Here is a 13,780-nt window from a genome sequence, read left to right as displayed (position 1 = left end):
TCAAAGACAAAAAAAGAAGAAAAAATGTCATTACATGCTAACATTGACAATAACTGCCCCTCACCAACTATATCTCCTTATTTATAAGCTTGTTACACTGCTCCTCTGAAGAATACTGTGACTGCTCTATTAGAGTATCAAGATCTGACTGCTCTATTAGAGTATATCGAATTTTTAAACAGGTATTCAAGGGGCCCTTGATGGGGCCCCTTTCAGGCTGGGGCCTGGGACAAAATGCCCCAGCTCCCCCCCCATGGGTGGCCCTGGTGACGACTTTTATATGTTGAAAGGCATGCTCATTTTCACAGAGTTGTCCAGAAGTACATACACACTTACAGGTTGACGTGATACTTGGCTTCAATTGCTATTAGATCATCAGTTGACAGCTTTGCAATTCAGGCAGAATCCTGTAGATATTGTGTCATTTTGCAAAGTTCATGATTCACTCTTCGAAGTGTAGAAAATGGTAGCAGATGTCATAGGCACAGTCAAGTAAATCTGCAGCAGTTGATGGACATTTGATAGCAGTACTTTAGTTTAACGTACATGAGTTGAAACATCACAGACAGTGGCTATTGAAGTAACCTTCTTTACTGTACACTGATTGGCTGTCTTTACTACACCTGGCAACAGTAGCAATTGTGTAGCAAGTATAAATCCACATCACTTTCACATCCTTTCTGAAAGGCTTCTGACAATCAACATACACCTCATTACAAGAATCAATTATTGCCTTTTTAGCTTCTTGGAGAAAAGAGAACCATGCTTGAGAAAACAAGTTCACCAACCATTGTATCTAAAACCTCAAAGTACTGTTGCCTGAAGTATTCATCTGGTGTAGTATAGTGCTATTTTTGCCCAGAAATTTGATCATTCTGTCTTCATCTACCTGAGGCATTAATTTGCATGCTAAAACATGGCACCAAAGTAAAGGTCTTGTTGAACAAAACAACTTGGTTATTATTTGAAGTTAACAGGTAATTCTGTTTTGAAGATATGATTGCTTTTATTATCTCCGAAATTATCTGAGTTTACCGGCCCTTGGGGTGTAAATTACCCATGGGGAGGTAAAATATCTCAAAATTCAAGGATAATATAAATGATCATGACTTTGGAATAAAATCATCTACATGTATTAACTTCAAATAAAAACTAAGTTGTTTCATTCAAAAAGATCTTTATATTAGTATCATGTTTTAGCAAGTTAATTTATGCCTCAGGGAGATAAAAACAGAAATGATAAACTTTCTGGGAAAAAATGGCCATAAAAGTCACCAAAGGTCAAATCTGCGATGGCACTATATCAAAAAAATTATGTCATGGGGAGTACTACTTATGTGGAAAGTTTCATGTTTTTATGAAAATGTGCACAGTGTTTGCATTGTGCCTCTATACTATAGAAGCTTCAACAACAGACTTCATAAGATGAATCAGATCTTAACCTATGAAAATACTGAGTTGCAGCATTGACAGCTGAAATAGCCTGTTCTGCATTGATAACATGGCTTTGTAAAGTAACTGAAAGTTGCTCTGTGGCACTAAACACTATCTCAGAAACTTCAATCCGAAAAAACCCTAAACTTAGTAATCAATGCTTGTAATTCTAGTGCTTTTGCTGCTGGCTCACCATGTGTATCTGCACCTACTTCATCCAGAGTTTCACAAAGGGTGCCATAATTTGTAAAACTGAATTTATGACTCCAGTATGAATAGCCCACCTGGTAGGACACAACGGTTTTTTTATTTGATGCCTGAGAAGCTGACTGGTGTTGTATGTTCTTATAAAGAGCTAAACATTTTGATGATGCATGTACTAGTGTAGAAAGTTCAGTTACTAAAAGCAAAGACTCCTTAATTATTTGGCATGAAGATGTGGCATCTTGTAAGCAAAGATTCAAGGAATGTGTTAAGCAGTGCATATAGTGTGCCTTTGGTGCTGAAGTGCTGCTACTCCATTTAAGTGACCAGCCACTTTGGTTTCAGCATTGAGAGAGTCCTATGGGAGATTGGTTTTTTCCCTGGTTAATTGCCATGGCCAAGCATATGATGGTGCATCCAACATGGCTGCTGCATCAGTTTGGTCCACATCAATTAACTCAATAATGTCCTCATACACTGTGTATTCTGAATCAACCCAGCGTAATGACAATGCAAATTGTTCAATACCACCTATCAACTCATCAGTTATTTTATGTGAGGTATATTGGCCATCTCTTAACCAATTAGACAATCTTGGAACATCTCACTTCACCACTTCAGGAGCTGGCGAAGATTTCCTCCCTCTTCCTTGTGTTCCCTGACTACAAGGCCTTGTCGCATAAGATACTTTAATGATGAAAGCTCAGTATCTGTGGCACTTTTGTTGTCAGCGGACAACTGTGCAGTGACAGGAGGCTGTTTATGTACTTGGTGTGTAAACAAGGCATCATGGTGAGTTTGGAATTTTTTGTGAGTTTAGAATTTATCTTTTGTTTTCTTCCAGTTGTCGAAGTCTATCATCATAGCATACTATCAGTTCTAAAACCTGAGGGCAAAAAACCATCACAAGCAGTTTTGCGACAATGAAACATAAAACCTTTTCTAGGGAAGTACTAAAAGAGAGCCATTTATGATCACTGTACAATCTATAGTATTAAATAGCCTGTTCTGTTTGCCTTGTCTCTTCTTAATACGTGTATGCGTAGCTCGAGGCTGAAAAGGGAATTCATGATCTTTGCAACACTGAAATGCACGTTGAAGATTAGCGGTTGTAGCAGAGTTATCATGAGACTTAGAGCTACAAGCTTCATCAGGACAACAACTGTTATTTGAATCACTCTCACGGCTTCTATACTTCTAGAATTACAATACGTGAATGACTATAATGTGAATGGACTTTAATGAAATGTGTGTGAGTGTGTTTGTCTAGTGTGTAAGTGCCAATGACTGATGTATTTATAGCTGCTGTTCTAATAAATGTAGTTTACCATGGTAACTAAAAAAACAGTGCACATTATATACAAATACATACTGTAACCTAGCATATTTAGAACTGAAGATGAGGCTGTCACAGTGTAGCAGTTATACATCTAGTTAGCTATACTAGTAATAGCTAGGCCTACCTCTTTCATCACAGAAGCTTTCTCCTTTACTTAAGGTTACAGGATACACAAACCCACATGTACACTATAAATCATTTTTCATGATTTGGGGTATTGATTTTTCTTAATCCAATGTTACCGAATATTTATGCATTCTTAACTTATCATTAATTGACATGGAACACAAATGTTGTCATGGAAATGTGAGTTATCCCCAAGCTAATTAGTGAAACCTATGAACCAAAAATTCAGACCAATGAAGAACCATGAGAACTTACTAACAATTCTAAGGTTTGAAGAACATCACTTGTGAGAGACTGACAAGAGGATTTGTGAATAAAGTGTATACAGTACAGCTCACGGGTAACATCGCATGTACATGCACGACACGCGTGAGGTGCGCTTGAGTGACCCGTGTGGATGCAGCAATGCTACAGTAATGCTCCATGATAGCAAACTTTACTCGAGAGTGTCACGCAAGACGAGATACTACAGGTCTCGTCTATGGTGTTGGGAGGCGGCCCTGGCTCAGTTCCGCCAGCTGTGAGGTCTCCTATTGCAATGCCTGTGTTGTAGCTACCGAATACTTGGTCACTTAGCTACTGACTTGACCTGTCACGGACTATGTACAGTCAGTACTGTAGCTAGCAGTAGCTACCGTAGACCTAGATGGATTGGTCGCCAAGTAATGCCACAAAACCCCAGTAAGTGCATTTTTCAAATTCACATATTCTTTATCTAGATAGCCAAAGGAATGGTCAACCGAAGTTTCAACTCTAGAAGCAAAGAAATTTCTAAGTTACAGCGCTACAAAGTGGCAACAGCAAAAATCGATTTGTACAGTGATGATAAACTACAAGCGCTTAATAAAATGATCATAACATACGGATGCAGTCCTCTACCAAGATGCAACTTGCACCATCAAATTCTCCATGAACAAGCAAATCCATTGCTGGGTAAGTTTTGTCTTCCAGGCCTTTCCTACGACCAGGGGGACCGGCGAAAGCGAATGAGTGTAAGAAAAAGCGATAGTGAACCACTTCTCCAACGCAAGGTAGAATAATGCTGATATCTTCCATCTCCTTGGGAGTACTGACACAAAACAAAGAGTTTGGAACTCCTCTTGCGTTTGGGATCACGATGCTACCAAGGTTTGTGGTGTTATCACTTTCCTTCATTGAGAAAAAAGCGCTTTAGAATTTACAGAATTTTTAAATTCAATTTCGTAAATATTCCACCCATTGCGTTCTACGGGCCCAGCGTGCGTTCATTGCATTCTACTGTAAAATTAGCTAGCTAGGCTTGAACGAACATATGGGACCGATCACAAATGTTTACGTGATTTAAGTGTTGTATGAAGTTACTAAACTCAGTGGCGAGTATTCTCATGTGTGGCGAGTTTCTCGCACGGATAGTGTATATTCATGCGATGTTCCACAGGTATTGTACAGCACATTGCAAAAGAATGATCTCGCGAGAAGAAACGAGCATTACTCGCATGTCTATACTCGCGACGTTACCTGTGAGCTGTACAGTAGCTGCTGAAATATGGCAACAAAATGGCCTAATACAAGACACTGTGGTCACAAAAATTTAATTAAATTTTAAATTCATATCACAAGCACTATAAATATTATTTCTTACAAATGGCTCCGTCAGGACCTAGACAAGAAGCCAAACTAGTAGTTTGTTTATACAAAATGTTAACAACTTGTTTGACAGTGCTGATTTTTGGTTCAGGAATTCAAAGTATTGCCATTAGTAAGCAAAGCTATACATGAGCCTACAGGTGTGCCAGTTGCTAAGTGTGCTGTTTCTATGTTATCTTGTACTGTTATGTGTGTTTTCTTGTACCTTGTACCTGTCCAGTCAGCATGCTATTATTCTTCCAACAATTTAAGCCTGTTACCAGCTGATACACAACGCAACAATACCAAGACTGCCTTAATTACATAATAAAAATTTTGCTCCCTTACTCACTATCCCTACATCACAATCACCACTTTCTTGGCCATAGCTGTAACTACACACAACCCCACCTCCATCATCAAGCCCACCTCTATTATCAATTCTTGGATTACTTCCACACTCGAGCTCGCTATCAGTTGTATGAATGTTTATCACTTCGATTTTGTTCACTACTTTTGCTGCAGCTGCTTGTTGTAAATGTTTGTTACACTTGGACCTGTTGAACAGCTCTAGGATTGTATTAGAGTTGGTGACTGTTCTATTAGAGTATATCAACACAGGTCTTGCAAAAATGTAAACCCATTTCTAGAGCGAAAAGGCTTTTCATTGCTGCTAATAATAGTACTCATATTTGCCATGCAAACTATCGGCAGCTATATCGATTCTCAGAGCATTTGTGCCGATTACCGATATAGTAGAAATTGCCATATCAGCAACCGATCCGATCACCAATCTGATTATCAGTACATCTCTAATTATGCATTAAATATTTAAGAACTAAAACTTTTGCAGGAGCCTAAACTATATTGCATAAAATTATCAACACACACGGTAGTCTGTTGTGCGGCCCAAGAAGCCGGCGCGTAACATCCGTGAGTATATTGACAGGAAGAAAGAAAACGCAATTTTCACACCTCCATAGCTCTGTGCTTCCTTGATGAAAAAAGATGATTTGTGCTGTGGACACTCCCTCCAACTTCAGTACTCCACATTCAAAATTTGAGCAAAATCGCTTCTCGCGTTCCCGAGATATGCGACTTCAAAAATTGGCTCAGTTTCTTCGTTTTTTTTTCTTCTTATTTTTCTTTTTCTTGTCGCACACTTACAAAAACTGCTATAAAACTCGAACGCCATATCCGATTGCCTTGAAATTTGGCACACAGAAGGGGGATATAAAGGCGCATCTCGGTACCAACTTTGGCTGGAATATGATAAAAAGGCAAAGAGTTATCAGCGATTATTCACGACAAATAACACCAATATGTTGTCACGCCTACAGGGTAAACCGCATATGGGAAGAAGCTGAAAATCGGTGGGTGAATAGGTTGACTATTGAACCTCAAACCTTTTGTGGTTTGAAAGAAATAGAGTTAAAAAACAGGAAGATACAATGAAAAAACCAACAGTGTGTAACAATTACGCAATCGAGATTAGCTAATAAAAAAGTAACTGCTTGCCACGCCTACCAGATAAACCGCTTGGGGTAATGCTTTGAAAATCGTTATACAGATGGAGTAATCATCTTAGAAAGGCTCATCAATGGTGTAGAAGAATCAGACTTAAAGCCACGAAATCCAACTTGGTGCAGCAAGTGCGAGATCAAGATACTCTAATAGAGCAGTCATCCTAATAGAGCAGTCACCCTGAAGAGAATTCAAGAGATCAGCTAGAAATAAGAAACCTGTATAGAGATCAGCTACACACAAGCCACCCTGTAGAGAGATCAGCTAGAAGAAGTTACCTTGTAGGGAGTTCATGCAACTATGGAAAGAGATAGTTCAGCTAGAAAAAATCACCTTGTAGAGTTCAGCTACAAAGAAACCACCAGGTAGAGAGTTCAGCTACAAACAAATCGCCCTGTGGAGAGATCAATAGAAGAGGTTACCTTGCAGAGAGTTCAGCTACAAAGAAACCATCATGTAGAAAGTTCAGCTACAAACAAATCTCCCTGTAGAGAGATCAGCTAGAAGAAGTTGCCTTGTAGAGAGTCCAGCTTCAAACAAATCACCCTGTAGAAAGATCAGCTAGAAGAGGTCACCTTGTAGACAGTTCAGTTACAAAGAAACCACCATGTAGAGAATTCAGCTACAAACTAGTGACCCTGTAGAGACATCAGCTAGAAGAAGTTACCTTGAGAGAGTTCAGCTACAAAGAAACCATTATTTAAAGAGTTCAGCTGCAAACAAATCACCTGTAGAGAGTTCAGCTACAAACAAATCTCCCTGTAGAGATCAGCTAGAAGAAGTTACCTTGTAGAGAGTTCAGCTACAAACAAATCACCCTGTAGAAAGATCAGCTAGAAGAAGTCACCTTGTAGAAAGTTCAGTTACAAAGAAACCACCGTGTAGAGAGTTCAGCTACAAACTAGTCACTTTGTAGAGACATCAGCTAGAAAAGTTACCTTGTAGAGAGTTCAGCTACAAAGAAACCAATCTGTTTAGAGCTCAGCTGCAAACAAATCATCTGTACAGAATTCAGCTACAAACAAATCACCCTGTAGAGAGATCAGCTAGAAGAAATTACCTTGTAGGTAGTTCAGCTACAAACAAATCACCCTGTAGAAAGATCAGTTAGAAGAAGTTACTTTGTAGAGAGTTCAGCTACAAAGAAACCATTTTGTAAAGAGCTCAGCTGCAAGCAAATCACCTGTACAGAATTCAGCTACGAACAAATCACCCTGTAGAGAGATCAACTAGAAGAAATTACCTTGTAGAGAGTTCAGCTGCAAAGAAATCACCACTGCCCAAATTTCAAGGTAATAGCTCTTTCCAATCTGAAGTTATCAATTGTCAAAGTTGGCAAATTGGATGTGTGTGGAAGGCCCCTTTTCGCAAATCCGGTCACATATGTATTATATATATAATTTGTACATTTACTGATAAAATATTTAAAGTACATCTACTTCATCTTTTCTTCTTCATGTAGTAAAGAAAAAAAACATAGGTTAAAAAAGTCCCAAAGCTGGCCTATGGGCCGGCTTTGGGGTATACAAATACAAAAAGAAATGAAATCTATTCCAAAACAGCCAAGCTGTAAAAAAAGTGTGCGGCCCTCAGAAAGGCTATGGTGAAAAAAGATGTGAAATCCAAGGTGGCGGCCAAGAAATGGCTGTGATGGTAGGTTAATGGTAAAAAATTTAATAACGACAATTCAGGTGAATTTTTGTGCTGCTTCACAAAATTTACCTGAATTGTCATTATTAAAATTTTTACAGCTTGGCTGTTTTGGATTAGATTTATATTACTCAAACTTTTGTTTATTTTTATTTCTTTATGAAATAGTACAAGTGAGATTTAACGAAATTCATATACCTGAAACAGTCAGAGTGATACTGTTGGACTCCATACTCCTACCCCACTCATCAGTCACAGTACAATAATACACTCCTTCATCAGATACAACAAGATTAGGAATTGTTAACACTGTTCCATTAACACCAGACACCTTATTAGGAAGACTGCTACTACCTCTCTTCCTCCATTGATACATAAAATTTCTCATATTTACACCACTTGCTGTAGCAGTGAACTGAGCAGTTCCCCTCTCACCAATCACTGGATTAGTTGGTGTAACACTGATGGACAGCTGGTCTGTATACATAGCAGAACCAAAGATAATATGCACACGTAGGTTGTATATACTTAATCAGTAAATTTAAAAAAAATGTTTAATTGAGTGCTAGAAACATACAGTAGTTACAGTATAATTATTTTAAAAGAGAATACAATTTAAGTTGTAAAACGCAATACCTTTTTACAACAGCTGGGTGTAAGTGTGTACCTAGTTTCTTAAAAGCAGTTTGGGAAAGCCTTCTGTTTATCTGTCTGCATGTCTGTTTGCACCAACAAATTTAGAGTCTAAATGAGACATGAGAATTTAAGTTGCAGACACAATGTGTTAAAACATCCCAAAAGTTGCGTTTACTTACCATAGAGTCTGATTGTAAATCGCATGCATGTATTAAGATCATACTTAATTATGGTTGATAAGTATATGTGGATGAACACGAAACTCCAACATGAGATAAAGCTATACAAAGAGAAGAAATGCTGCTAATAGTGTTTAGGGAAAATTTCATGAAGTTCAAAGCCAAAAGAGCTACATGTTTGTACTATAGTCTATACTTATCATGTGAAGCGGTCTTCTATAGCATGCTCCACACAAAGGATTTAGTGCACAAAAACTGGACTCAAAATATGGCACATGCATTGACTGTAATTCAAGAGAGTGAATCCATAATAATCATGACAAGGTTGATTTATTAGGTGAATGAGCTTAACAACTACTGTATATGTTAATCATAATATTTTTTGCAAACTTTATTAGGCATATGTATGTGCCTATAACAACCAGACTCTATGGTAAATGGATATGATCCATTTCTGACAAGTTGCATAAGCTTTCTATAGGCTTATGAGTGTTTTAAGTGGAAAAGTACTTGCAAATCACATTAATTGTATTGTAGCAGGAAGACTTTAAACAGTGGGAATTACAATAACACTGTGGCCAAAACTATTGGCTGAAGAATTCATATAAGAAAAACATGATAGAGAAAGTTGAAATGAAACAGCCGAGAAGCAGAGTGATTTCGTTTGAATATTTGTACTCTACAATTATTATTTAATGTGAACTCAGTAGACATATTCATACACAATAATACACAATTATATGCACAACTAGTAAATAACTTAATTGACAAATACTAAATAAATAAAATTAATGGAAGGGGCCAGCGACAAAAGAGCCATTTAAAAATTCAGGTGGCCACATAGTGGGCATTATACAGAATTTTGAGGCATAATTGAATTATTGTGATACAGTATTTTCTAAAAATTAATTTGAGACTGCGGCAGCCATGAACTTTTAAATTCTGTTGTTTACTTAGTGACAGCAGTATCCATGTGGCTAAAATAAGCAATTTTAGAAAATGGAAAATCTAAAATGACACTTGTCCCCTTTTTCCATTGACCTCTTCAATTATTGCTATACAGTATACTTAAGATTGGGATGTGGTTATTAAGAAATAGCACAACATCAACTTGCGCTTATTATCACAACTGTGTTATTTCAAAAGTAAAACTATTTTACGACATAGCTGTACATTTATCAATCTTACCATCTACTATCACTCTAGCTCTATTAGACTCCACACTAATTCCCTCCTTGTTAGACATACAATAGTACATTCCCTCATCAGATGGAGTAGCTCTAGTAATAGTGAGTGTGTTACGGTTCTGTCCTGTTGATCTGGAGGGAACACTACCACCATCACGATGCCATGAGTATGTCACATCATCAACAGATGCTGAACAAGTTAACATGGCATCTTGTAATGCTATAACATTAGTACTTGATGGGTGAGTGGTGATTTCTGTAAGGATTAATGTATCAGTACAATGGAAAGAGCCACTTGCTTACTCAATACAGTAACAGTAGCAACATCTGATCTTGTCCCACCAGCTTCATTGGATACTACACACCTGTACTGTTGTGACTCTTGTAAGTTCCTCACAACAACTCTCCTGTTACTACTATTACTAATATCACTCCATTGTCCTCCATTAATATTCCTAGTCTGCCATTGATATGTAATTGATCCTCTACCAGTTCCCTCACAGTTCAGAGTAACACTCATACTAACAGTTGTCAACTGACTGGTGGGGTGAGTTATGATGGTGGGAGGACCTGTGGACACTTGTGTCATCATGTCTTACCTGTTAGGACAATACTCACCATACACATTCACAGTAGTACTATTAGACACAACTGATCCAGCCTCATTGCTCACGTTACATCTGTATCTTCCATTTTGTGTTACAGAAAATTCTGTTGTGTTATCACTACTAATAGTAGTCCACCTACGGCTAGCTCTTCTCTCCCAGGAATATACTAGTGTTCCTAGACCACTAGCTCTACACATGAGAGTGATGCTTCTTCCCATTGGTACATCACCACCTGTTGGGTGATCTGTGATCTCTGGAGGACCTATATTTAATATAAAATAATCAGTGATGAGTAACACATCACTAATATTCAATGTCATTTAGTGTGTATTATACAGGAACCAGAAAAGTTAATTTCATGCATCCAGTACCTGAATGGAAAATTGGAAATTACATACTTGCCGTAAAATACAGAACCTACTATTCAAAATTTAAGCCAACCATCACTAAGATAGATTCTCTCTCAAAGTTCATCTTATTTTCAGCTTCTTTTTTTGCACACTTTGGAATGATAACTCACAAGTGCTTTAGTTAATTTGTATACTTCACTCTTGGAGGGAAGTAAGACCATAATACAGTGTATTTGCACTCCAATTTTCATACAAGAACAAGTATTTTTTGTGGTCAATGCTACCACTTGAAGGAATATACTGTACATGGAGTAACCATTGTTGCACAAACCTTTTGTGGTTTAAAAGACATCAGCATATAATAGTGTATGAAATTATAACAAAACTCCTACCATGTGTAACAGACGCACAATAGCATTCCATGACTTAAACAATTTGTGACCAGTTCTGGCATGTGTGCACAAATTACACTCTATCAAATTATATGTCATATTTCAGTACTAGGAGAGGATATTTCCATTTTTAACTTGCACTATAAAGTGAACTAAAGTTTTAGTATGTGACAAAAACTTCATGCCTATATAATAATCTAAACCAAAACAGTCAAGTTGTAAAAAAAGAGTGCGGCTGTCAAAAAGGCCAGGGTGAAAAAAAATGTGAAATCAACAAGGTGGCAGCCAAGAAATGGCTGTGATGGTGAGGTTAATAACAAAAATTTTGATAATGACAATTCTGTGTTGCCTCCTCCAAGTTCACTAGGATTCGGCACTAAATTCACCTGAACTGTTGTCATTAAAAATTTTGCCATTAACCTCACCATCACAGCTATTTTTTAGCCGCCACCTTTGATTTCACATCCTTTTTCACCCTGGCCTTTTGGGGGGCCGCACTCTTTTTTTTACAACTTGGCTGTTTTGGTTTAGATATCACTTTATGTATTGCAAGCTACAAAGCTGGCCATAAACTGGCTTTGGTGCTTCCTTTTAGATTGTTTTTTTTTCTTTACTACAGGAATTGTGGAACAAAAGAAGTAATAGTGTGTATAGCTTTTTGTCTGATTAAATATTTGTATGTTCAACACTGAATAAATTGAATGACTCACATAAGTAATAAGGTGACTTCTTACATACATGGTGATTTGTTTCCAGCACATATTTCTACTGGGTGATTGTTTGTAGCTGATCTCTATAGGGTAACTTGTATTTAGCTGATCTCTCTACAGGGTAATTTGTTTTTAGTTGATCTCTTGAATTCTCTTCACGGTGACTGCACTATTAGGATGACTACTCTATTAGAGTATCTCGATCTCACATTTGCTACGCCAAGTTGGATTTCGTGTTATAATTCTGTTGCTTTAAGCCTGATTCTTCACCACCATTGAAGAGCCTTAATTTCTAAGATGATTACTCCATCTGTACAGCGATTTTCAAAGCATTACTCCAAGCGGTTTTCCGGTAGGCATGGAAAGTAGTCGTTTTTTATTACCTAATCTCGATTGCATAATTGTTACACACTGTTGGATTTTTCATTGTATCTTTGTGGTTTTTAACTTGATTTCTTTCAAACTACAAAAGGTTTGAGGTTCAATAGTTAACCTATTCATCCACCGATTTTCAGCTTTTTCCCATAAGCGGTTTACCCTGTAGGCGTGACAACATATTGCTATTATTTTTCATGAATAATCACTAATAACTCCTTCACTGTTTATCGTATTTCAACCAAACTTGGTACCAAGATGCACCTTTATACCCCCTTCTGTATACCAAATTTCAAGGCAATCGGATATGGTGTTCGCATTTTATGGCAGTTTTGTAAGTATGCGAAAAGAGGAGGAAAATTACGAAGAAAAAAACAATGAAGAAACTAAGCCAATTTTTGAAGTCACATATCCCAGGAATGCTTGAAGCGATTTCGCTCAAATTTGGTATGTGGAGTACTAAATTTGGTGGGCGTGTCCACAGCAAAAATCTTTTGTTTCATAAAGGCAGTACAGAGCTACGGAGGTGCGAAAACTGCGTTTTCTTTCTTCCTGTCAATATACTCACGTGTGTTGTGTGCTGGCTTCTTGGCCACATGACATACTACTGTGTGTCTTGATTGAATAAAACATTATGAGTTATAAAAGTTTGAAAATGTAGGCAAATTTTATGTTCGTATATGCCCTAATTTTGAAGGCCTGGTCACATTTGCAGTCATGTGATGAAAGGGGGAGCCCTCTCCACCAAAAATGTCCAGAGTTGTGAATTTAATGGTGGCAACCAAGAGGCTGCAACGAATTAATGCCAATCATTTGTATATGATTGGAATTAGCAACCATTTTCTGGCTGCCACCTAAATTTCATCTTGGCTTTTTTGTGAGGGCCTTCACCCTATTTTCTTGCTTGGTTGTTTTGGTATAGATACACATAATACAAGAATTTATGCATGGACAGTCACAAGAAATGTACACTTGTCTTAACAAATTCAATATTACTATCCTTTAGCATGCCTATTTTCCTTGTAAAATTTTCAGATTATGAGTGCTTTACAGGTTTTTGCAATTGAATTCGTCGCCTTTGCGATTGAATTCGTCCCGTTTGCAATTGAATTCGTCGGTATTGCAATTGAATTCGTCACGTTTGCAATTGAATTCGTCCCGTTTGCAATTGAATTCGTCGGTTTTGCAATTGAATTCGTCACGTTTGCAATTGAATTCGTCCCGTTTGCAATTGAATTAGTTGGTTTTGCAGTTGAATTAGTTGGTTTTGCAATAGAATTTGTCGCGTTTGCATTACAATTTGTCATAAACAAAACGGCTCCAAGAAACCAACCCGTTCATTAAGAGATGAACTATTTATGCCTTGGAGAATTACACTTGAGACACTAGAAAGTAATTGGAGCTGGTAGTACGCGAAGTTGATAGCTGTCTGACAAGTTAATTAACTTGCTCGCGAGTGAC

General features: G+C 37.6%; 1 protein-coding gene across 3 annotated transcripts in view; it reads right to left on the bottom strand.

Moving 5' to 3' along the window:
• LOC136267072 (contactin-3-like) overlaps window positions 1–13,780 on the bottom strand; it is a 57,411-nt gene that overhangs the window by 13,616 nt on the left and 30,015 nt on the right. For all 3 annotated transcript variants that reach the window (XR_010706495.1, XM_066062121.1, XM_066062122.1), the window contains exons 3-6: window positions 10,503–10,754; window positions 10,188–10,454; window positions 9,886–10,140; window positions 8,081–8,359 (exon numbers count right to left, since the gene is read on the bottom strand). Coding sequence is in view for 2 of the 3 variants with exons in the window: in XM_066062121.1 (XP_065918193.1) it covers window positions 8,081–8,359; window positions 9,886–10,140; window positions 10,188–10,454; window positions 10,503–10,754 (1,053 nt within the window). In the remaining variant the exon portion in view is untranslated. The remainder of the gene's footprint in view (window positions 1–8,080; window positions 8,360–9,885; window positions 10,141–10,187; window positions 10,455–10,502; window positions 10,755–13,780) is intronic.

Source organism: Dysidea avara, chromosome 9 (genome assembly GCF_963678975.1).
Source record: "Dysidea avara chromosome 9, odDysAvar1.4, whole genome shotgun sequence".
In the NCBI taxonomy this organism is placed as follows: Eukaryota; Metazoa; Porifera; class Demospongiae; order Dictyoceratida; family Dysideidae; genus Dysidea; species Dysidea avara.
This window is presented reverse-complemented; position numbering and strand designations above follow the sequence as displayed.